General features: G+C 42.0%; 1 protein-coding gene across 1 annotated transcript in view; it reads right to left on the bottom strand.

Moving 5' to 3' along the window:
- Positions 1 to 1,409: 1,409 nt before the first annotated feature.
- Positions 1,410 to 24,300, bottom strand: part of rbpjl (recombination signal binding protein for immunoglobulin kappa J region-like) — a 31,343-nt gene continuing 8,452 nt past the window's right edge. Inside the window, exons 5-11 of the mRNA XM_041783018.1 lie at positions 22,630 to 22,807; positions 20,636 to 20,773; positions 18,380 to 18,492; positions 14,357 to 14,497; positions 14,125 to 14,280; positions 9,226 to 9,329; positions 1,410 to 2,249 (exon numbers count right to left, since the gene is read on the bottom strand). Of these exons, the coding sequence (XP_041638952.1) occupies positions 1,949 to 2,249; positions 9,226 to 9,329; positions 14,125 to 14,280; positions 14,357 to 14,497; positions 18,380 to 18,492; positions 20,636 to 20,773; positions 22,630 to 22,807 (1,131 nt within the window). The 3' untranslated portion in view covers positions 1,410 to 1,948. The remainder of the gene's footprint in view (positions 2,250 to 9,225; positions 9,330 to 14,124; positions 14,281 to 14,356; positions 14,498 to 18,379; positions 18,493 to 20,635; positions 20,774 to 22,629; positions 22,808 to 24,300) is intronic.

Below are 24,300 nucleotides of genomic sequence, written 5' to 3'. Positions count from 1 at the left end.
GTGTGGGGCTTATTTTGGCTGTCAGGGTATCTGCAGGGTCTTAAAAAGTGTTAACACGTCTAAAATCCAATAATTTGAATATAAGGCCTTAAAATGTCTAAAATTCTCTTAAAATCTCATAAAATGTCTTAAATATTATTTTTTCAAGGTCTTAAAAATGTATTATTAATGTATTATTATAACGGAATCGCAAACAGAATCGTGGAATTGGCCAAAAAAAAATGGAATTTACAATTTAACGCAGAAATTGAATGAATTTGACTGAAATGCTGTGATTTTTAAAAAGAGGAACATATATCTGAGGAATGTGTCCTGGGGGAACACTAAAGCGGGGCACAACTTGCCCCTCACTCACCCCGCCCCCTCCTAAACAATAACAGCGTGTCAAAGCGGCTGCACGAAACACCGGCAAACATCACGTAGCGCCATATGGGGCTGTACCGTGGGACTTAATGTTGCATCTTCAAGAAAACTTATCCATGCTTCGAGTTATTTTACCTCACTACACCTGAGCGGTATGCCTCACCTCACCACGAGGCACACCACCATTTCATTTACATAAACAAGACACTTTTTTCCGGTAAAATTAGTGGAAAGGTAAAAAATGGAATTCCAAAAAACAGAAAAAATGGAGTTTGGCAAAAAATAAAACAGATTTCATAGGGCCCTATATAAACTTTGCAAGTAATTCTGGGTCTTTGATTTTCCTTCATGTCTTTTTTACTTTTTTGCCAGTATGGATTTTGGTCTTACATTGTATTTATTATGGTCTTAAAAAGTCTTAAATTTGACTTGTTGAAACCTGCAGAGACCCTGGCTGTTGAATTGGTTTACAAACAAACTACACACATACGGACCCCCAGGTCTGCCCACAGAGTCAGCTGGACCCCTGAGCCCTCCACAGCTGTGATTTATTGATATATCAGTGCATGTGTGTTGGATCAGTAGCATTGGTGCTATTGCCATTGTTAGATTCTGGATTTGAAATAATATATTTGTGCCACTTTTCATCAGTTTTGCCCACTTTTGCCCATTTTCGCCACTCTCCACTTAGAGTTGCCTGTGATGACTCATTTTACTCTTTTCATCCTTCTCTTCACCCATTATTGCCAATTTAAAATGCATTTCATTATCTATTTTTTGTTTGTAACCCCTTTCTACCATTTTAATCCATTTTTGCTACTTTTTACCTGTTTTTTTTTATGGCTAAACTCTATAATGGATCAGGATTTTGCTGACCTCCATCGGCCCGTAGTTTGGCTGGGCCCCCGGAGCTCTCCCCTTATCCCCTCTTATGGGCAGCCTTGCAGCGTACATATGACCGTGTAAAAACAGGAGTGTGCTAGCATGGAACATTGTTACTTGATTTATTAATTGATTGATTGATTGATTGTTTATTACAGCATTACTACACTGCATGTTCCTTTAACAGCTAAGTATTAAATATAACAATGTACCTTTTCTTCCAGGCTTTGCAGATACAATCTGCTACAAATAAAGCTTCTTTTTCCAAAGCAGTTCAAGTTTTCCATAATCATCAAATCAGAAAGTCTGAGTCAGGCACATCAGCCTGAACCCCCCTGGCTGACCTGTCACCTGTGATCACAACTCTGAAGTAAAAAACACAATGCCTTCAATCAAGTAAAACAGATAATCCATAAAGTTAAAATGACTTAAAATGCTGTTTATCCTGGAAATTCCCATCATGTGTTAGCATCCAGCTACCGAACAAAGAGCTACACTCCTGTCCATGGTCTGTCTGTAAGAGTGCATATATTACATCAGTCCTGATTATGGATATAATTCTTTAGTTTAATGTTTAATCATGAACCATCTGTTGTAATGAAATCAAAATGTTCTGTATCACGCCGCTGACCAACCATCAGCTTTAATCCTGAACCAGTAAACCAGATTTCCTGCTGATAATCCCGCTCCACCATCAGCTGAGCTACGTCTGCATGAAGAGGTGAAAGTTGGCTCTGGTAAACTCCTGATGGATGGTCTCTAACAGCACGTCGTCCTCCTCTCCTCCCTCCATCCCCCCGTCTCTCTTCCCTCCTCCTGCTGCTCCTCGGACAGACGGCGGCGGCTGCAGCTCGGGGGTGAAGGTGAAACTGAAGTGTGTGCGGTAGATCAGGCCGTCCAATCGGATGAGAGACAGAGGGACGGTGATGATGCGTCGAAGAGAGCGCCAACTGTCAGTGAAGGCAGAGACGTCAGGAACGACACAGAGCAGAGATTTAGGAGACCTGCGAGGAGAAACAGGGAGGGAAGAGTTGGATAGAAGCTAATCATGCATCAGCTCTTCCCTTTTTAAAACCAGAACAGACAAGTAAAAAAAAAACTGCAACCACCGTACACTGAACTATTCTGACCATAACTGTTTTTGAACCGGGCTGTAAACACGATTATTTCTGCTGGTAAAGAGCACATTTAACATGAGGGTGTATGTGACATCTGCTGCTTCTGCACACTGCCTCTAGTGGGCACTCCAGGAACTGCATTTTTTGCACTATGGCATTGGCTTAACTAGTGGCTTGGGAAATCAAGTTTTGACAACCTAAAGCCTCACACCCACTGAGAATATTGCTACCAGCCCACCCCAGGACGACTCTGACCCAGGACAGATGGGTGGGAACTTGCAGCCATCAGATGTTTATTCTTTTATTCAACCATAACACCCAGAACAGTATTCTAGAACACTTAAGTCATTTATTTTAACTGACCAAGATCAGCGGAACTCTTGACTCAAATCAAAGCAAACAAAAATGAACCCACTTGTCCAGTAATATTATCCATTTGGCTATCTAAGAGTGCAAACGTATGCAGTGAAGTTTGTTCTTAAAGAGCTTTTCCCTCAGACACAAAGGGTTTCAATGTGTATATAACCTGTGGTGTGCTCACTGTGAATAAGTTTTTATAGTGCATTCATGAGAACATCCTCAGGTGTCAGGATAAAGAAGGGAAAAGCAGCAGGTCACGAGTAAAACTCCATTATGCATCAGAGAGCAAAACATCCTCAAAGTGGCCTCAGAAAAAAAAGCCTCAGACAAAAAAGCTTCAGATTAAATGGCCTCATGGAGTTAAGCTTCAGACAAAACAGCCTCAGAAGAACTGCCTCAGAAAACTAATGCATCAAATGGAACATCCCCAGAATATCTCCATCATGTGTCTGAGTGCAGACAGGAGAGTGTGGAAAATATAGCTTCAGAAAAAAAAGCCTCAGGGAAAACATCCTCAGACAGAGTTAGAAAATCTGCAACATGTGTCAGTGTGGAGATGAAATGGACTCAGAAAAAACGGCATCATATGAAATTACAGACGCTCAGATCCAGATCCAGGGTGACGAAGCCTTTTCAGCAGCTGTGCCAGAGCTCTGGATCGCTCTGCCTCTAAGTGTGCCCCTCACTAGAAACACACATTTATTCCCTCTTTTGGCTGCTCTAGAATTGGCTTTATATCCTCTCTGTTTTTATTGATCCTCTTATGTCCTCCTGTTTTTACATTGGTCCTGTGTTTTATTGTTTTTACTGCACTTTGGCCAACTCTTTGTTAATTTTAAATGTGCTTTATTGAAATATTTGGAATGGATTTAATGAAAATTGCCTCAGAAAAAAAACAGCTTCAGACAGAAACAGCCTTAGAAGAAATGGTCACAAAAAAAAGACAGCTTAAGAAAAAAAGGCTCAGACAAAATGGCCGAAGACAAAATGGCATCAGGAAAAAAAGCCCCAGATTAAGCTCCTGAAAAGCTCCATAATGTGTCGGAGTGTAAATGAAATAACCTCAGAAAAGCCTCAGATGACTTCAAAAATATTAAAAAAAGAGATAAAACTGCAAGATCAAACTTTCCTGTGAAAACTGCTTCAGCCGAAACGACCTCAGAGAAACCTGGCTCAGACAAAACGGCATCAGGAAAACCAGCCATTCCCTGCGCTGGACTCTATCCACCTGAGGGCGCTGATTTCTCCACTAATAAAATGCATGTGTTGGTTTGGTATGGCTGTCAGCATGGGGAAATTTTGGCTTCACTTTTGCGCTCTGGGAGGGCATGTAGACATGCCGCTGATCTTTATATACGGACAGTGTGATCATCACATCAACATCCAATAAAAAATGAACCAGATGAACCCCAGTGGGCCTGAGAAGAAACTAATAATAGATCAAAAACTGCTCATAATTAAATAAAATAAGAAGGAAAATAAAGTACTTCAACTGTGAACCTGACTTTCTCATTACAGACATCAAATGTGCAAAAAGAAACAAAACAAAAGAAGCCAAGACAGCCAGCGGTGGAGATGAGTGTTTTGAATACGCTGCAGTTTGTTGTTTTTGTCTCTGACTTTATAAAGAGGAAATCTGAGCAGCAACAAAACAGACCGGAGAAATGAGTGAAAATAAACGGTGTGAGTAGATAATGACAGGATTATGTGTCAGACTAAACACCCTTCTGTGTCTGATATGAAACTGTGAAGGCTATTTTATTCACCGTTTCATCCAAACCTTCTCTACACCTCCGGCTCTCATTGAGGTGGGGGATCGCCTTTCTAATTGGCTGCAGTTTCTCGTACAAACAGCTCATTGTGGCTGAATAAATACGTCTTTCCTCTGAGCTGCAGAGCTACTGCTGATGGGGGAAATATTTCAGCGTGAGTTACGATGTCTCAGCACTTCAGGTGTGGGTTCTGAGGTGGCTGTGACGTCAGAGAGGCTGCTTTCATTGGGACTGGGTCATATGAGACTCTGTGAGGGAAACGTCTGGATGTGGAGCCAGCAGACCCCGCACAAGACTTAAAGACAGTCTGCTGTACCAAAGCTGAGTACCTCTCTCTAATGTCTGAGTGCAAAATAAGCTCTTCTATACGTCTCAAATGCAGCCTTGATTTAGACTGTAATAATGGAAACAGTTAACTCCCCACAGATCTGCAGAATAATCTTCCTAAAAAGTTAGGAGATTCTTTTCTAAACAAAGTAGAAATCAGATTTAAAGAAACTGAATAAAACCAAACTCTCAGTGGTAATTTTCCTGGCTGTGCCGTCTTTCTGAAAAAGATTTAACCCCGTCTGAATAACCCTGGATCACCACAGGATTTAAGAACCTCGGCGGTCTGTCACAGGCAGGGACGGTAATCAGAAGTCACTGAGACTGGACTGTGAAACTGAAGCCTTTGGGACAGGGATTGACAGCAAGAAATAGCAAAACAAACACAGAAGTGAAGAAAAATAAGACATTCTGAGATTCGTTTCAGCACTGTAATCAAGAATTCAGGGGACAGGATGAGGACGCTGGAAGCTCAAATATAAAATCCTCACCAAGCCATGCGGTCTCCATTTACAAACATCTGTGATCCTAAACGGGTCGTTCTGAAGAGCTCAGTGACTTTAAGCGTGGTACTGTGAGGGATGGCATCAAGATGGTTCATGAAACTTCATCCCTGCTGGTAATTCCTGTCAGCTTCAAGGGAATTACTAGAAAGCTGAAGCATTTAGGAACAACAGCAACTGTAAAATCACAGAGTGGGGTCAACGACTCTAAGGCTCATGGTGTGTTAAAGTCTCCAACTCTGCTGATCCCATAGCAGAAGAGTTCTGAACTTCCTCTGGCATTAATATAAACACTAAAACTGCAGCGGGAGCTTCATGAATGGGTTTCCATGACAACAGCTGCATGCAAGCCTCACATCACCAAGTCTGATGCCAAGCGTCAGATGAGTGGAGTAAAACCACCAACATGGGATTGTGGAGCAGTGGAAACATGTGACCAATCATCATTCTAACTGTGAAGTTTGGTGGAGGAGGGATAATGGTGCGGGGCTGTTTCTCAGGGTCTGGGCTAGACCCCTTATCTCCAGTGAAGGCTGATCTTAATGCTTCAGCAGACCAAGACATTCTGGACAATGCTATGCTTCCAACTGTGTGGCAACAGTTTGGGGAAGGCCCTTTTCTATTCTAGCATGACTGTGGCCCAGAGACCAAAGGAGGACTAGAAAGACCTGGTTTGATGAAGAACTGGACTGGCCACACAGAGTCCTGACCTCAACCCCATCCAGCACCTTTGGGATGAACTGGAACAGAGACTGTTCTGGTTTTCCTGTCCAACATCAGTGCCTGACCTCATAAATGCTCTCCAGGATGAATGGACACATTCCCACAGAAACACTCCAGAATGTTGTGAAAAGAGGAGTGGAGGCTGTTAGAGCTGCAGTAGGGGGGCAACTCTCTAAATAAGGAACATGGGTTTAAATACGATGTCATTACAGTCCCTGTGGGTGTAATGGTCAGGCAGCTGAACACTTTTGTCTGTACACCGTACCATCAGGAAGTTTTCCAGTTTAATCTGAATATGCAGACCCTGAGGGTTTATGTCTGAAAAACTAAGAAAGCTAAATATCTACACTATATTGCCAAAAGTATTCACTCGCCCATCCAAATAATGGAAATCAGGTGTTCCAATCACTTCCATGTCCACAGGTGTATAAAATCATCACCTAAGCATGCAGACTGTTTCTACGAACATTAGTGAAAGAATGGCTCGCTCTCAGGAGCTCAGTGAATTCCAGCATGGCACTGTGATAGGATGCCACCTGTGCAACAAGTCCAGTGGTGAAATGTCCTCGCTCCTAAATATTCTACAGTCAACTGTCAGTGGTATTATAACTAAGTGGAAGCCATTGGGAACGACAGCAACTCAGCCACCAAGTGGTAGGCCACGTAAAATGATGGAGTGGGGTCAGCGGATGCTGAGGGGCATAGTGCACAGAGGTCGCCAACTTTCTGCAGAGTCAATGGCTACAGACCTCCAAACTTCATGTGGCCTTCAGATTAGCTCAAGAACAATGGTAGAGAGCTTCATGGAATGGGTTTCCATGGCCGAGCAGCTGCATCCAAGCCATACATCACCAAGTGCAATGCAAAGCGTCGGATGCAGTGGTGTAAAGCATGCCGCCACGGGACGCGCAGTGGAGACCTGTTCTCTGGAGTGGCCAATCACGCTTTCCATCTAGCAATCTGATGGCCGAGTCTGGGTTTGGCAGTTGCCAGGAGAACGGTGCTTGTCTGACTGCACTGTGCCAAGTGTAAAGTTTGGTGGAGGGGGGATTATGGTGTGGGCTTGTTTTTCAGGAGCTGGGCTTGGCCCCTTAGTTCCAGTCAAAGGAACTCTGAATGCTTCAGCATAGCAAGAGATTTTGGACAATTCCATGCTCCCAACTTTGTGGGAACAGTTTGGGGATGGCCCCTTCCTGCTCCAACATGACTGTGCACCAGTGCACAAAGCAAGGTCCATAAAGACATGGATGCAAGAGGGTCTGGCTGCAGCTCTCGAGCAAACCTCTACGCTGGGGCGTTCATCTGGAGACCTCTACGGTGGGGCGAAACCTCTTCGCTGGGGCGTGACGTCATTGCCCAAGCCTACGCTGGGGCGTGCAGCATGTTAGCTGTTGTTAGCATGACCTAGCTGTTGTTAGCATGACTACACTGCTGTGCGTATGACACAATAGCATAGCGCCGTACGCTGGGGCGAAGCCGACCCATGGGTCACTTACACATCTGTGAAGGCATCATTAATACTAAGAACACAATCAGTGCAAAGTTCAACAGCTGTATTCTTTTGTATTTGCATGCTGAGCGACCTTGTTCATAAACTGCTGGACTAATCGCCCACACAGTAAGAACCTCACACCACTGTGAGCCTGTCAGGAGTGCTCCTTTTATATCCAATCATGGTACTATCATCTGCTAAACCTCTTACCTGTGGAATGTTCCCTGTGTTTTGAGCCTTCCGTTTCTTTTCCAGTCTTTTCTTGACCCGTCCCAACTTTTATGGAGCAGCATTTAATTGAATATAGGCTGAAGAGAATGTTCAAACCACTGTCTTCTCTTTTTATGAACTGAAAATCAGACATTTTCCCTACAAACACGGCATGTTTTTAGGCAGAACAGATGCAGCAACAAGGCTGTCATCTTTGACTGAAATTCCTCCACAAACAGAGAAATAACAGCTTTTCAATTCTGGGTCACCAGAAACACTAAAACCTGCTTTGGTTGCATAATGCTTCGTGTGGAAGTGGTGCTTAATATGCCATAAAATGTCCATATTTGGGTCAACATTTATGAGGGGCCAGCTTTACAGAGCTGAACAGTCTCACCTTAAGACTAGAACTCTAATTTGGCCCCTGAGCTGCTCGGCTGGATGAAAAACACACCGGAGCAAACGTAGGAAAAACTCATAAAGAAAGAACAAAGGTGTTCAAAACTGATTGTTAAGGAGAAATACTGCTAACAGCTGAACCCTGGAAGACAGATGATTAAAACCTCAAAGTAGAAAAAACTACCAAGTTCTTTAAATGTAATGTTCAGAGGGCACAGAGGACTGTACTGACAGGAACAGCAGTGATTTATACGTTTCCTCACAAACTCTTCATAGATTCAGAGGTGAATAACCTGTTCAAATGTCTGACACAGAGCTTGTTTTTCCCATGATGCCCCCCGTCTCTCTACCAGGTAATAAAGGCAAGTAGACAGCAGCACGCCAGTAAAAGTCTAAATACGACTGTTGTTCCACCGTCTGAAGGGAATTTTCAACTGTACACCTCTGAATAGACATGCTTGTAGGTTTCCACCCTTCCTTTTGGGTCACATATGTTCTGGACAAAGTCACAAAAATCAGAAATACAGTAACAGTGATTTTGATTTACTTTTAAACTTTAAAAAGCTGCAGATCACTGCCGAGCTCTGTCAGCACTAGAGTTTAAAATTAAAGATTTTAGGGCCTATTTTCATGTTATTTTCATGAAAATTATCATAGAAAACAAACAGCATGCTGCAGAAAGCCAAGATGGATGAAGGAACAGTCTGCCACAAACGTTGATGCTCTTTAAATCCAATCAAAAAAGTTATTTTTTCAAACAGCGCATGCTTTCAAATAATCTCAGTTATCATGTTTTTGGATGTAATTTTTTTTTTTGTATTTTACTCAGTTGTTTTGAAAATTAAACAGAGTCTGTTTAGATAAGGTGATTTTCTCCCACTGCATCCTCATGTTTGCCCGTCCCTTCTTCATGCAGAAATCGGTCCTGGAGGAGAAAGTCTGCATAGAAAAACATCCATTTTTGTTCATGAATGCAGCTCACACAGAAGATTTCAGGACATTTTCCTTTTTCTGCATGGGTGAAAAACCACAAAACTCCTTATTGTGTTTTTTCCCCCAGTATTCTCTGAACTCACTTGAACATGGTCTCAGCCTCGTTGTTTCCGAACCAGACTTTGAGGTGAGGGCTGAAGTTTTCTCCACTGATCTCCAACATGGCGACGTGTCCTCCACCGTTCACCTGTAAGCAACACACAACAATAAAGCTATGTGTGATTATAAATCAATCAAGATGATTGATTTTAAATATAAAGACCAGGGACATACACATTTAATCATGTTCAGTACATCAGCACTTTAGGATCTACCTTATGCACTTTAACTGTAATGGTCTCTTTACTCCTGGTCAGTCTTAATTATGGTCATTTATACCATGGTCTTGGTGAAAACTCAATTCTGACTGGCTCTGGAAATGCCATTAACTTCTGATATATGGACACCGTTCGAACTTCACAAGTAGTTCTGGTCAAAAAATCATTACACTGTTCAAATTAATGTGCAGCAACTGTTAGCTGATACTCCGTTAGGAGTAACCATAGCAACCTGAGACAGTCGTATTTTCTGAGCAGGAGTACAGCGCTGCCAGCCTAAGGAGCCCGCGGACCGGCATCAACCATCACTTAGCTGACATACATAAAATGACCTGTAACGTAAGACGCTCTTATCTACTATATCTGATGTACGTCTTGTTTCCAGGCTCACCTTAACTCTGAGAGGTGAGTGTTGCAAAAAACTCACTTCCCTCCTGTTCTAACTGCTATAAACTATTGTCAGAAGATTCAAATAACACAAACAAAAGAAAAGAAGCCATTATTTCTTTGTAGAGCCAAAGGAAATGCTTCTGATAAACCTGCATGATAATACCTGATAAATATTGACGTGTCTGACGGAGAATCAGCACCTGCAGGTGTGGCCAGCTCTGTTTCACGTCTGTGACCTCGTAGTGCAGAAGGAGGAATTATTGTGTTTATTCAAACAGCTGGTCTGCTAAAACTAAGCTTTCTATCAGATGACTGTTCATGGTAACGTACAGGTTTATAGTCTGACCACAGATGACTCTCAGTCTCGCTCGTCTTCATGTCTTTTCATTGATAAATCTGTTCAGAAAGTGTGCTGAGCGGACTAGTTTTTTTTGTTCTGTTGTGACTTCATACCTATGGCCTGTCCTATTTACTGAAGTACTGAATAACGTTTACATTCCCTAAGAACGTTATGGGATTGGAATGACTATTCCAGTTATTAGTCAAGCCCCCAGGCGTTGCTAGGGCAAAAAAATTGTTGTTTTAGTAAAACTTTCTACTTTGATCACAAAACGTATGAAATTATAAATCAGTAGTTTTATTAAATATTTTCGTTGGCAAGTGAGGTATAAGCAGGTTAATGCCCTTTGAGGTGTTGAGGTGTCCTCTCCTGTGCATCGGATGGTTCACGCCTCCACGTCGTCCATTAATCCCTGATAATTGGACACCTCGTTGGACATTAACCCTTTACATAGCTACCTTCTGTATTACATGCTTCATGTTGGTTGGCGTTATTTTGAACGCTACACACTGAGAAAAATAATCGGTTACATTACTGCGTTATCTGTTTCTAAAACTAACGCATTCGAGCAGTGGATCTCAACCTTTTCAGCCCACGACCCCCAAAATAAAGATGCCCGAGACCTGAAGGCGGTTGAACAGCCATGTACATTCAAGAACAGTCACGTGTGGACAAGGCCGTCCATAAGGGGGGATAAATGGGAGAACTTTCTGGAACCCAGCCAAATTGGGGGCTCATAGTGGTCAGCAAAATAATTGTCATATTTAACCTGAATAATAACCACTCTTATCAAAGAGCCAAAAATGTCTTTTTTTTTTTTTTTTTTTTTTAAAAAGCCTTCTTAGTAAAAAGCCTTCTTAGAAATATAAAACCCTTTTGTGAGAATAAAAGAATCGAAATGGTTTAAAAATTGCTACAATGGGTTAATAATGGCAAAAAATGGTGGAAAAGGTGGTGAAATTGGATTTCAAAAGTAGCAGAAATGGGTTAAAGTGGCAAAAAATGGGTGGGAAGTTGGTGAAATGGGATGAAGCATTAATATGAACTGGCAAGAAAGAGTTAACTAAGAAAGAAAAAGTAGGAAGACAATAGCAGAAATTGGTTAAACTACCAAAATAGGGCATAAATAAATGGTGAAATGTGGTTAAAATGGGAGAAATTGGGTGTAAAAACTGGTAAAAAAAAAAAAGGGGGGGGGGGTTAACAGTGGCAATAATGGTACAGATAACATTAAGCTTAAGTTACAAGAATTGGTTTAGAAGTGGCAAAAACAGGCAGAGAAAAAGTGGTGGAAAAAGTTCAATTCTGACAAAAATATGTGTTAAATGGCAAAAATGTGTTAAAATTGGCAGGAAAAAAATAATGAAAAGGGGTAAAAAATTTGACAAAAATGGTGTAACGTGGCAACAGTGTAATTTAAAAGTTTTTTGGGGGGCATCTCGAGACCCCCTCTCAGTGTCTTGCAACCCCAGTGGGGGTCCCGACCCCAAGGTTGAGAACCACTGCATTAGAGTATTTTTGCGTTACCAAATACTAAAACCCTTTGACCGCTCGTTCCCCATTGTTGATTGTAAAAATGACACGGAACGACCAGCTGTAAATGTTTAAACTCTAATGTCAGTGCACAGTCTAATTTACAGTCAATAATCTGCAACTCTGCAGCCTGATAACAACACTAGCAGACATAAAAACCTTTACAGCTCTATGAGATGCTCACAGTCTGACAACAAACTCAGCAGAGGCATACAGGATCACACAAACGCTGCGTGTAACTGGAACGGCTGATTCACTAAGACCCTTCATCCAAAAGTACAACATAAAGGAGATATTTCTGAAGTATAACACTGTCCTCTCTGCCGATGAACACATACAGGCACAGAGTGTTTAGCTTCCATGACGCTTCCTGCTACCAACAGGAAGAAAGGAGGCCAAACTTAGTGGTCCAGAAGAAGTGTAGCCCTGGATGAGGGATTCCAGGTAAACAGATGCAGTTTTAGTTATTGCTTTGTTAGCCATGTTTAAGTTTTGAACTTCTGGTTTCATGATGTGGTGAAGGAAAGCATTCACTTCTGTTGTTGTCCATCTATGGTCAGATGCAATAATAATTGGTCAACATTAGTGACAGCTGCAGCACGCAGGTCCATTTAGAGCATGGGTCTCAAACCCGCAGCCCCCCACTTGACATCGAAGTGTAGTGTTAGTGTGGCCCGCATGTTTAATGCACGAACACTTCAGCCTCAGTTACTAAATTCAACCAGTTTCTGCTGCCAGTTAACAACACTGCAGCTTTAAAGCCAACAAAAGGCTCTTATCATATTATATCCTTAATATGAAAAAGCATTAAGAGATAAGAACAAGAATTCAAAATAGGTGCCTTAATCCCCAAATGCATTTAATGAACACTCTGCAGCTGAAATAACACTCTCTTTTGATGTCTCCATAATAAAACAATCTCCCGGTTGTTATGCTTGAGGGCGAAGCCATCAATGAGTTTTGCTTGGTCCAGGGCTCGGGTTCTGTCTGAGTTTAGTGCCAGCAGTACCAGGGTGCTGGTCTGAGAGTCTCCGCTGCTGTTCCTTAACTCATTCTTTAAACTACGCAGACATGAGGACCTGCGATCACAGCTCATTGATGTGACAGGAAAGGTCAGAGATATGGACAGGAGTTTAAAAAAGTCTATAAAGGCATCCAGAGGTTTTTGCCTTATTAACCAAACTTCTCCTGAGTGGGATTAAAACAGCTGCGCTCAGGATGACAGATGTTTTCTCTGCGTATCTGTCAGCCACAAACACAGACATCGTATCTCGCTTTGGTGAGCGACTCACTTCAATCTCTGATTTAATCCCTCATTATAACAATCCGTAATGCCAAAGTAATATCAACTAATTTTATTTACATATGATTTAATTTCATGTCAACAAGAAGTGAAATTGTGGTCTTGATCACTTAAAGAGGGGGTATTACACTTTTCTGATTTTTAAAACATAAATATAAAGTCACAATGTTGGGTGTCCATACTTCATGCATGCAAATTTGCGAACTGCAAGATAAACATATGTGGCAGAAATCTTGGAATTAGAGTGTAAACTGATGAAAAGGGTTCCTTGGGAATCTCTCCGAGATCTTCCCGAGATACCTGAGATCTTCCTGAGACGAGATTTCGATGGAGTGAACTGATGAGGTCATCGCAATAGGATCTCCTGACTGGTTCATCTGTGCTGCCGGCAAAGCGGAACAGACCACCCCCACAAGGCCTTTTAGCCATTTAGTAACACAGTAATTAAACACGTACCAAACAGATACATCCTGCTCTATCCGTCACTGCTGCTGGTTTTCTTCCCCCTCTCTCTCCAAACTATCAGGTTTAGACTCCGGGTCTAACACGTACGAACGTATATCAAAATTTGCCATATTTTACTCAGTCGGACCGGTTCATTCAAAGTTTACAAGTACGTAAACATAGCCACATTGGAGGGGGCGGGTACAAAACATTGATTCCTGCCCCCGGCCAGCCTCCAGAAAATCAGCCAACTGGAGGAAAGCAGGTCCGTGGGGTGGGGGCGGGGGTTGTTAAAGAGAGCAGCAAAAACTAAGCGTTTCAGATGGAGGTTAAAATAAGGGATTTTTCCCTGTAGCCTGAATGTAGATGGAGTAGATGCACAGACTCTGTAAGCACAGTACTCATCTCTCTGACTGCTGAGAGTGATATCACACACACTTTTAGTGTAGCTTTGTCATGATAGTGTGAAAACTCCTGCTTTGTTTGCATCAAACAGCAGACGCAGCAGCCTGATGTCCTTCAGGTGAGTACTGCCCATGCACTCATCATCATCACAGCTTTACAACAATACATCGTACAGCTGTGATTTAGTGTGGAAACTGGACCAGCTAAAAAAAAAGCAAAACAGACACAAGAACCAAACAGAGAAAGTCACCTCTAAACCAGCGATCACAGGAAATGGAGTGACTGGTGTCTGGATGCAGGCCAGACCCTGGTTAAAGGTATATTCCACTGCTTCCACTCCAATGATGGTCCAACAGGATCCGTCATTCAGAACCACTCTGCTCGGGTCTCTGATGCTGGACTGGGCCTGGTGGAGGAAAGATGGAGGAGAACATGGAGGAGCTGGAGGACGAGCAGGAACAGAGTGAATGACGGGCTCTCACCTGGTACTGTATGATGGCGTCGTTGGACAAACACAGGTAGGAGTGGGGATCGTCTCTGAACTGGAAGGCACACTTATGAAGCTGAGAGACCGGCTCGTCTACGTCCAGGATGGCGTGCTGCTTGTTGACTTTACGAATCACCTGAGAGCGTGATGATGCAGAATCAGCGAAGATATTTTCTGTCTTTGTGCCAATATAAAGATAAAGCAGTGTGACAGGAAGGCAAAGTAAAACTACCAGGGAATTAAATCACCAATAAATACAGGAACATTAACTCTTGATGTCTTGATCCCATTTGAGAAAATGTTATAATGTTAAGTCTTATATTTAAACCAAGGCTGCTGATGGAAATGAACTTATTCTGGTCTGGTACGTCTTCTTTCACCTCCTCAGCCTCTGAACCCTGACCATGACTAAACAGCTGAGCCAAGCTGCTAAACAGCCAACCAAATCACAGGAGGAATCTCTGTCTCCTCAAACAAACGTCCAGCAGAAGTCTTCAGATTTAAAAACACATGGAGGTGAGTAGATCTACGTTAACCATCCAGCAGCTCCTGAGGCTGAGCTTGTTATGACAGCAGTTTAAGAAAGACAGCGGTCAGCAGATTGTGAAGGATTCTGCTGAGAGGTTTGTCTAAATAAAACTTAACCTGAGGATCGGCTCTACAATAAGAGCATTTACGGGGTTACCACCTTATATAAGAGCCGCACAGACTCACATCTGTGAGACATACAGCAGCAGAGTAGTTATCATTCTTTAAGTCTGTCAGTGTTCAGAGAATACAGCAGGCAGCTTCAGCCCACAGAGGCGACTTTGTTCTCTTCTTTTTGTGGTTACACACAGAGGGGGCCCCCAAGCATAGACCTGCATGATCTTCAGACCAGGACCCCAGCTCCACAAGGGCCTGGAGGGCACATGATTCAGGTACAGCATATTAGGTTTTGTCCAGTTTGGAGCAGAAACCTGAATCAAGTCCAAGCAATTGTGCCTGCATGTAAAAACAGTGGAAGTTAGTGGATAAAGATGGAGAAGCACGCTCACAGGGGTCAGCCCCAGTCAGTCCAGAATAAACTCAAAAACTAGATTAAGATCTGATTTATAATGCTTAAAAGCTTTTTCCTCCTCACTCACAGACATTAACTCTTTAAGAGACAGCGAGTGTGTTTACATGGACTTTAGTGTCCCGGTTATGAGTCATATCCAGGTTTTATCTGGGATACTGTGTCTATGAGCACAGAGAAACCTGGTTATTCATATCACTGAGTACATGACAAACACTACAATCCTGGTTTCTGATCACTGCATCAGACGTCTGTGAAGTTCATTTTTTAAATGAAACTTCTGCAATTTTTTAAATCTGAGGAGGAAAAACACCACTGTAAATAATTTGGGGTTTTAACACTATTAAATGCCATCATCATGTTGAATATTGTACACACCTGGCTACAACACCTTTCCAATTCTTATGAATATGAGGCTGTAATAAATATTATTAATCACTATGGAAGTTTAACCGAGAGTATAAGCGGTCCTGCAGGGTGAGTGAGTGAGTGAAAATACTGGTAGCTCAAGCTTTTATTTTGAAAAGAAGACCAGAAGAGCTCTTTATATCTGGTCTGGGACGTCTTGACAGTCTTAGCTGGATTGCTACCCTGTGCTGTAAATGCATCTGCTCTCTCTGTCTCTGACAGAAACTAAACTCACCGACCGTTCATCTTAATATGAGCATGTTTAGTCACAACACTGCTGTTAGGTCACACAGACCCACTGAGCAGCCGGCACAGATCAGACCAGCTGTTCCTCTGCCACACATCCCCAATATTTCAGAGTACCTGAAGTAAATTTAGAGTCACACCTGCATGGGTAGTACCAGTCTGCGTACGCATGGCGCAGTATCCCGCTTTCTTTTGGAGTTCTCCAGGTAGCGAACCAGGTTTCTCAAAACCAGGACACTGGCATATCCTGGTTTCTGACAACGTATACATGCACAAACAGAAACCGGGATCCTCGACCGGCCACACACTAGACGATTCTCCAATCTGAAATGTTTTTAAAACCATGGGAGATCCTCAAAAAACCTGACAGAAACCAGGATCCTCAAAAAACCTGACAGAAACCGGGATCCTCAAAAAACCTGACAGAAACCGGGATCCTCAAAAAACCTGACAGAAACTGGGATACTCATGTAAACACAGTCACTAACAGTTTTGGGCACGTTACTTGAAAAAGTAATTAGTTATAGTTACTAGTTACTTCTCCCAAAAGGAAACTGAGTTAGTAACTGAATTACTCCACTATAAAAGTAACTAGTTACCTGGGAAAGTACCTATTGCGTTACTTTTTTTTTTTGTTTCAATATGTCCAAATTTTGGATTTTTTTTTCTAAGCAGGGTTCACAAGCCAGTGGCATAGAGCAGGGGTTCTCAAGGTTGGGGTTGGGACCTCGTTTGGGGTCGGGAGACACTGAGAGGGAGTGTCCAGATGCCTTAAAAAACTAAGAACATATTTTAAATGACACTGTTGACACTTACATCAATTTTCTCAAATTTTAACACATTTTCATCACTTTTCCCTACCAATTTGAGAAATTTTAACACATTTTTGCAACTTAAAAACCATTCTTTTGTCAATTTTAAACCCTTTCCACCACTTATTTCTGCCTGTTTTTGCCACTTCTAAACCAAATCTTGCAACTCTTTGCCTATTGCTGGCTCTTTTGACACATTGTTTCCTCTATTAACCCCTTTCACCACTTCTCAAGCCACATTTCCCACATTTGATACGCCCATTTATGGCAGTTTCTGACTATTTCTGCCTCAGCTAACCCATTTTTTGCCAGTTTATATCAATTTTCATCCCATTTCACAAAATTTCCACCTACTTTTACCACTTTAACAGAATTTCAGCTACTTTTGAATCCCCTTTTACCACTAAATAAGCCCATTTTTGCCTTTTTTTTTGGTTATTTTTCCACATTTATCTAATTTTTTGGCATTTTTTAAAAACTATTTCTGCTACTTTTTAAATCACCACCTTTCCCAACATGTCTTGCTATTATTAACCAATTTCAGCTATTTTTTTTCTTGCATTTGAATTCTGTTTTCAACATTTACATTTTTAAGAGTGCTACTTTCTACACAAATGAATTAAAATTTGTTTCTTTGATAAGAGTGGTTATAATTCAGGATACATATAAAATACCACAGCTTAACTTTACAATGGACCATGATTTTGCTGGCCCCCAGTTTGGCTGGGCCCCAGAAAACTCTCCCATTTTTCCCCCTAATGGGCGGCTCTGTCTGCACAAAACTATTCCTGAACGTGCATGGCTTTGTTCAACCACCTTCAGGTACAGTGGGGGTCCATGGTCTCTGGCACCTTTATATTGGGGGTCACAGGCTGAAAAGGTTGAGAACCCCTGGCATAGAGCAGAATTGCATAGACAGGTACTTAAACAGAACTTTTCCATTCAGTTCAGTCTGTGTCACAAGTTTTTGTGAGGCTGGAACAGAAAAATTCAGCTTTAGCTGCTTGCCATCAAATTCAAAACGAGCTAATATTTTTCATGACATGGTAAAATGTCTCAGTTTCACATCTGATATGCTGTTAACATATTGTGAATAAAATATGGGTTTATGAGATTTGAAAAGTATTGTATTCTGTTTTTATTTACATTTTTCACAGCAGCCCAACTTTTTTGGAACTGGAGCTGTAGTTCTTGATGATGTTTACCATGGGCAGTATAGATCCTCATCTGAGCTGTAATGGTACGTTAATAAAGACACTGGATAAAGCTGTGCTGTTACCACAGACGCTCAGTTAGTGATGAATAGAAGCTCACGCCTCCCCGTCCTCTCTCTCTAAATGAGCAGACAGCCATGGTTCAGAACGTTTCACCACGAGACCAGGTTGAGCAGTCTTGTAGCGTCAGTGTTCTGGACATGAGTACTGAGTACTAATCTTTATGGCTTATGAAGGGTTGTGGTGTCTCGTCTACAGATCTTAATGGAATCAAGCATTACCATTGGTGGCAGAGCCACTCCGGTCTCCGTGCACACTAACTGGACCACACAGCCGTAACAGATGAAACCCTCACTCAGGACAAAGTCTCCATGCTCGGCTCGCTGGTCCTCCACTACACAAACACACACACACACACAGAACATGAATAATCACAGTCAAATAAACTCACTTTTCTCTCAGCATAATGTCATCACAGTGTCACCACATCTTTCTTTATTATATATTATTATATATTATAAAGAATTTCCCCTTGTGGGACTAATAAAGGAATATCTTGTCTTATATTCTCTCTGACTCTGGATGTCTGAGGAGCTCGTACTCATGCATTTGTTTCTGTGACAGCAGAGGAGGCAGACAGCAGAGGAATGGATGATGGAGGTTTGGAGGTTTGGATGTGGGAGGTCCATGCACATCGGCTTCTGTGTTGACTCTGTAACCACACAGGTTTCTAAACTGGCTTTTCCAGTGAAGTTTGAGGAAAACTGGTGTTGAACCAGTCACACAGTGGCTGTATTAAAGCAGGGTGGCTGAGTGCTGTGAGTCCAGTCCCTGGAGGGTAACTTGTCAGACACCAGTGAGGGTCTGTCTTCATTCCCGTTCAAGTCTCAACCCAATGAGACTAAATAGACTCCACCTTCCTGACCCTCTGGTCATGGAGACGTCAGAGCAATGAAGCATCACAACTTAAAGACCCAGACTGAGCAGTAAACCCTGACAAACGTTGGCTATGGATGAGTCCTGGAGCTCTGACAGTGTCATCTTAAGGATGTTATTACAGAAGAAAACCATCAGGGTCCTCGAGGCCCTCTAAAATGGCTTAAGTATTTTTTAAATAACATTTGACCAAGCATCAGTTCAAATTTTACTTTATATTCTCATAGTTTCAGAATCAGCATCTGAACAATGTTTCTGAGAAAATAAACCCCTAAAATCACGTTTGTCTGTTTGTGCTGGCATGTAAAGGGTTAAGTGAAGGAGAACAGTATTTCCTCCTATCAGAGTTTTCTGTCTCTGTGTAATATTCTTTCTGAGGGGACCAAAGTCCCTAGCTACGCCCCTGGGTTCAGATGTTCTTCTCTTCAACCAGGGGTACCTGCAGGTTTGGTACTGGGCCCACTGGTATTCACTGTCTACACTAACAGCATTAGACAGAACTTTACAAATCCTTCTCTGTCTTTATTTTTGTGGTGATGATGTTATTTTTATAAGTGCATCTCCACCTGCAGAAGTTTTTGCACATCGCCACCATACATTTAATCCAACACAAGGATGACACTGCCAGCTGCAGCACGGGCTAAATGCAGACACTAGCTCATGTCCCTCACATTTTCAACCACAGCAAAGAAAGCCTCGTCTTTAAAACTCTGAGGATTTTAAATCAATGACAAACTTTACTATTATACTTTTTCTGACTCCATAGAAGTGAAGCCAAAAAACATACGGAGTCATTATTGTTGCAAAACAAGAGCGTATTTGAACATTTTAAGAGTATCTGTTGATTATGTTTTTTGAATTTCTCTTAACACCACCTCCTTGCTCTCAGATTTGCTCTCTGTGCTCTAAATGTCTGTTTGATTTGACTTTAGGTGCTTGCTCAAATTTCTTTTGCTGGGCTCAAAACATTCTCCTCTCATTCAGGTTGGTTCTGCATGTGAAACTTTATCAGCTGACATAAGAGCTGCCTCCTTCATGCTAACTGGAAAGATCTACCATTCAGGGTCTGTGAGGTGGACGCCCTCTGTACCTTCAAAAGTAGACTTTAACTTTCATATTTGATAAAAGTTAAAGTTCGAGCTGGATGAGACTTGTTATAACCACGAACACTGACACAAGGATCAGTTCTTCTGCAGACCGTTCCCACCTGAGGAGGTGCTGATGTTTTATTGTTGAGTCATATGAATTTTAGATATGAATGGACAGGAAGTAAATACTGCAGCACCACCTGCTGCACTCTGGCAACAAGTATGTCCCCATGGTGTTGTTTTGGCTTCACTTTTGCTCCAAATACAGAAGTGGAGACACTGTCCATCTTTATACACATACAGTCAGTGTGCTGAACATACAGAGCCTCACTAGAAGGATCAGCCAGTGGTGTAAGGAGAGAGAGAGAGCCTCTGTGTTTATATGGAGTCAAATATTTGATTTATGGACAGACTGACCACAGTCTGACCTCTGCAGTGCTGCACAAGTTAATGTGTGACTCAGAGAGAGTGAACATAAAGTGATCACACTCTTTAAAACACACACAGATTTACCCAGCGTGATGGTGAAGGCGCTCCAGTGTCTGGCACTGGCTATGAAGGCTCCTCTGTCCACGGAGAGGTACCGCGTGCTGACCGTCTGAGAGCGCAAACGGTTAAAGAGAGCCACTCTGGAGCACGACGAGATACACACTGAAACACATGACGACACAGAACACAAGGTAAAAACAAAGAAAAACACATAAAACTCAAATACACACTGAGAGGTTTTCACTTCCTGTTTGCAGACATGCAGGTTCACTGGAGACTCTCACACTCCTCTGACACACACAGAAGACTAAGAAAGGAGAAAAATCACACAGAGAATTCACAATACCCTCAAAAACAAATAAAACCTGGACCAAGAAGTCAAATATGGTCCTTTAGCTTTAAAACATGTTCATGTTTGACTGATTTCTGCCTCATTTTTACCCATCAGGCCTTCACACTTGTGACTACTATGATTACTCTGCAGAGGTTTGGGGCAACATTACACATTAACAACATTTTCATTACTTATTCTGCAAAAGACAGCAGTATGCATGTCTGCTGCATCCTGTGGGAAACTTGAGACAAATTCATCCTGGCGAAAGTCTCAGGACTTTAAACACACATGAACCAGTGTGATTGGATTCCCATTCAAACTGCTGACAGGCTGCAGGTGTATTTTAGACATTATCTGGTTAATTTGTTTTGCATTTATAAATGTAGTTCCTCTATCAATGTTTGAAGGGGCGGCGTCCTGTCCCGTTATAACAAACCGCTACAGATACACACAGGTGAGGGGTCAGTCTCTCATGGTAACTCGATCTACATCACCTGATGTGAAAGCTCAGCTGTCAGGCTGATGTCTCCTTTTAGTATTTGTGTGGCAGGGTATCAGGTGACTTATAATGAACCTTTGGCCTGCTGTGACCCAACACCGGAAGAAACCATGATACAAACATCCCGCTGTCAGTCTCTCAGACCTCTGTGTCGTTCCATATCCATTGACTCAGAGCTGAGAGAGCGATCGGTCTAAATGCAAAAGAGATGATCCATATCTATATGTAGGATTAGGCTGAGACCTTTCTAGTTCATACAGATGGCCAGACTAAAGCTTGCATGTAGGACATCTGAACAATGACTAACATTATTCAAAGTCACTTTTATTTTCTCAGTCATTTAATGTGATAAAAACATCACCACAGGGAGGATTTTTGACAGACATCTTGAAGTTAAGAACATTTATTGCATAACTTTCATTTTTCTTCATAAAAAGAGCAGCATCAGTGTATTTGATGGAATAAACACAGAAGCTGTCTCCTATCCCTAACAGTTTCTACAGGGCACATCTGTGAAGTGTTCTGTCAGCCCAGCAGAGCAGATCTTTTGGGTTTCTGCAGCACGCACCATGATCCGTTTGTGGCACATGCCAGCAGAACTACTCCACAGAGCTCCACCTGAGATATTCACTGAGGCTTTTTTCCAGCAGACTCTCTGCCAGCATGTTTAGACTCTAAAAATGTACAAACCAAACTGAAAACTGCTGGATTTGAACTTTTGGGTTTTATTATCTCTAAAATGGTACGTGTTGGTTCACATACATTTACGCCTTTTTACAGAAAATAACTTATTTCAATTTTTTTTTTTTTTTTTTGCAAATTTGTGACTTTTAAATGAGAGAACTTTGAGTTTTTTTCTTAAAGATTAGCAGATTATCTGTATTATGAATGATGAATATTTTATCTACGTGTCCATCCTTCATGGGATTATTCAGAAAGATTACAATTATAATTATCTTTAATTTTTTCGACAGTGGCCCTAATTCACCGTCGTAATAAATACACGTGAATTTAGGCCTTTTTTGTCTGGATTTGTCAATGAAACAGTGAAATTGATGTTTAATTTTCCAGGTGGGTCCTTGACTTTGTTTCAGTACTTTATGAACTCTCTGAGAATACCTGCTTCACATTTTAGACTTCATAATGGAGTTAAATGTTATGACAAGAACAAAAGCTCTGACTTACAGTCAGCGTTCTTCATGGACTGTCTCTTCTGTGAGGGTTTGGAGATGACTTTGATCATCCTGCTCTGAAACGAGCCCACTTCCTGTCTGTTCCCCAGGAAGAGTCTGAGCAGGAGGCAGAAGTGCTTCCTCTTGTCCTGGTCAGAGATGAACAGAGACTTGGCACAGGCGAACATCTGCTGACGACGGGAGAGGAGGACTGCATGAAAATCTGAAAACTTTAATCAGACACTGAAGGGAGATTACACAAGCTGGTAAAGGCATCTGCAGAGAAGGTGCATAAACAATTGTGTTAATTTAATTTTTAAAAAAACAACACAGTTTTCAGCATACATCGTTTCCCCTCTTCAGGGTTCATCCTTCCTGAATCCTCTACTGTATCTCAGTTGAAGCATGCTTTAAACTGTGTTGTTCCTGTCAGCTCATAAAAAAGAGCCAGTGAACACACATGGTGTGTTTACAGTTCTTTAACTGTTTGTCCCGTCAACAGCGGTCTGTAATAAAGGAGCGTCTGGGTCAACATTAGAGCGGTCTGTGGCTCAGACACAACAAGGAGCAGAGGAAGATCTCACTCATCTGCAGCTGCTTTACTCTAAGACCTTAAATCACAGCAGTCAGCTCCTGAGTGACCTCTGGTTATGTTCCCAATATCTAAAAGCTCTGCTGATTATTATTTTATTTCAGCCGTCTGATTTCCAAAATACGAGTAAAAACAAACTATTAAACAAATTAAATATCAGAAAATCTCACATTAACTCAATTCAGCCCAGGGTGGATTAGTCTAACCTAGAAGGTAAAGTACCAGAATCAACAACATCCAAACTTATTGATTGGTTGCAATTCTAAGCCAATATTGAAATCCCCCAATCACAACCTGATCTCAAATCAGCAAGCAGCAAAAACACATTATCAGTCTGAAATAGCTAAGGCCGGCCACACACTGGATGACTTTAAAAATCTGGAATGATTTTTAAACTGTGGGAGACCACAGACTTCAGGACAATTTCCAAAGATTTGTCATCTTTAATCCTCTGAACCCACACACTGGACGACTCAGCCAGGCTGTCAGATCACTGGAGACCACACACCTGCCGACCTGCCTACAACCTCGCGTGATCATGTGACTTCAGAAGAAAAAGAAAAAAAAACAAAAACGAAACATGGATTTCTGTCGCTACCGTCTTGCTGTCTCTCCACAACAGGCTGTCCTGTGTTACAGGTGAAGCAAAAATCATAATACAAGGGAAAGACTCGGGATGAAATCATGGCTGAAATTAAGTTAAAGTTGTGTTCATGGTTGTGAGCGGTGAAAGTACGTATGATCTGGCTGTGATGCTACCTGGTCTGCTCGCTCTCGTTGGTTGTTGTGGGTACTCCATCAGCGGCACTACAACCTAGAAGCGTAAATATCAAACGTGTTTGATATTTATGATTCAGGATTTTGGAGGCTACAACGCGATTTGGAGTAGTAAAACAAGCGTGTTGACACCACACACATGCAGACAACTCAGACAAACAGTCATTTGCGACAAGGCTCCTCCCGGGATACGCCCCCACGATCATCGGGGAGGCCAAACTTGCCCCAAATCGGGCTTAAAATCCTGTCGTGCGTGACCGGCCTAATTAAGACATAGGAAAAGCTGAGGAGCGCTCTACCAATGCAGACCAGAAA

This window comes from Cheilinus undulatus, linkage group 3 (assembly GCF_018320785.1).
Source record: "Cheilinus undulatus linkage group 3, ASM1832078v1, whole genome shotgun sequence".
Classification (NCBI taxonomy): Eukaryota; Metazoa; Chordata; class Actinopteri; order Labriformes; family Labridae; genus Cheilinus; species Cheilinus undulatus.
This window is presented reverse-complemented; position numbering and strand designations above follow the sequence as displayed.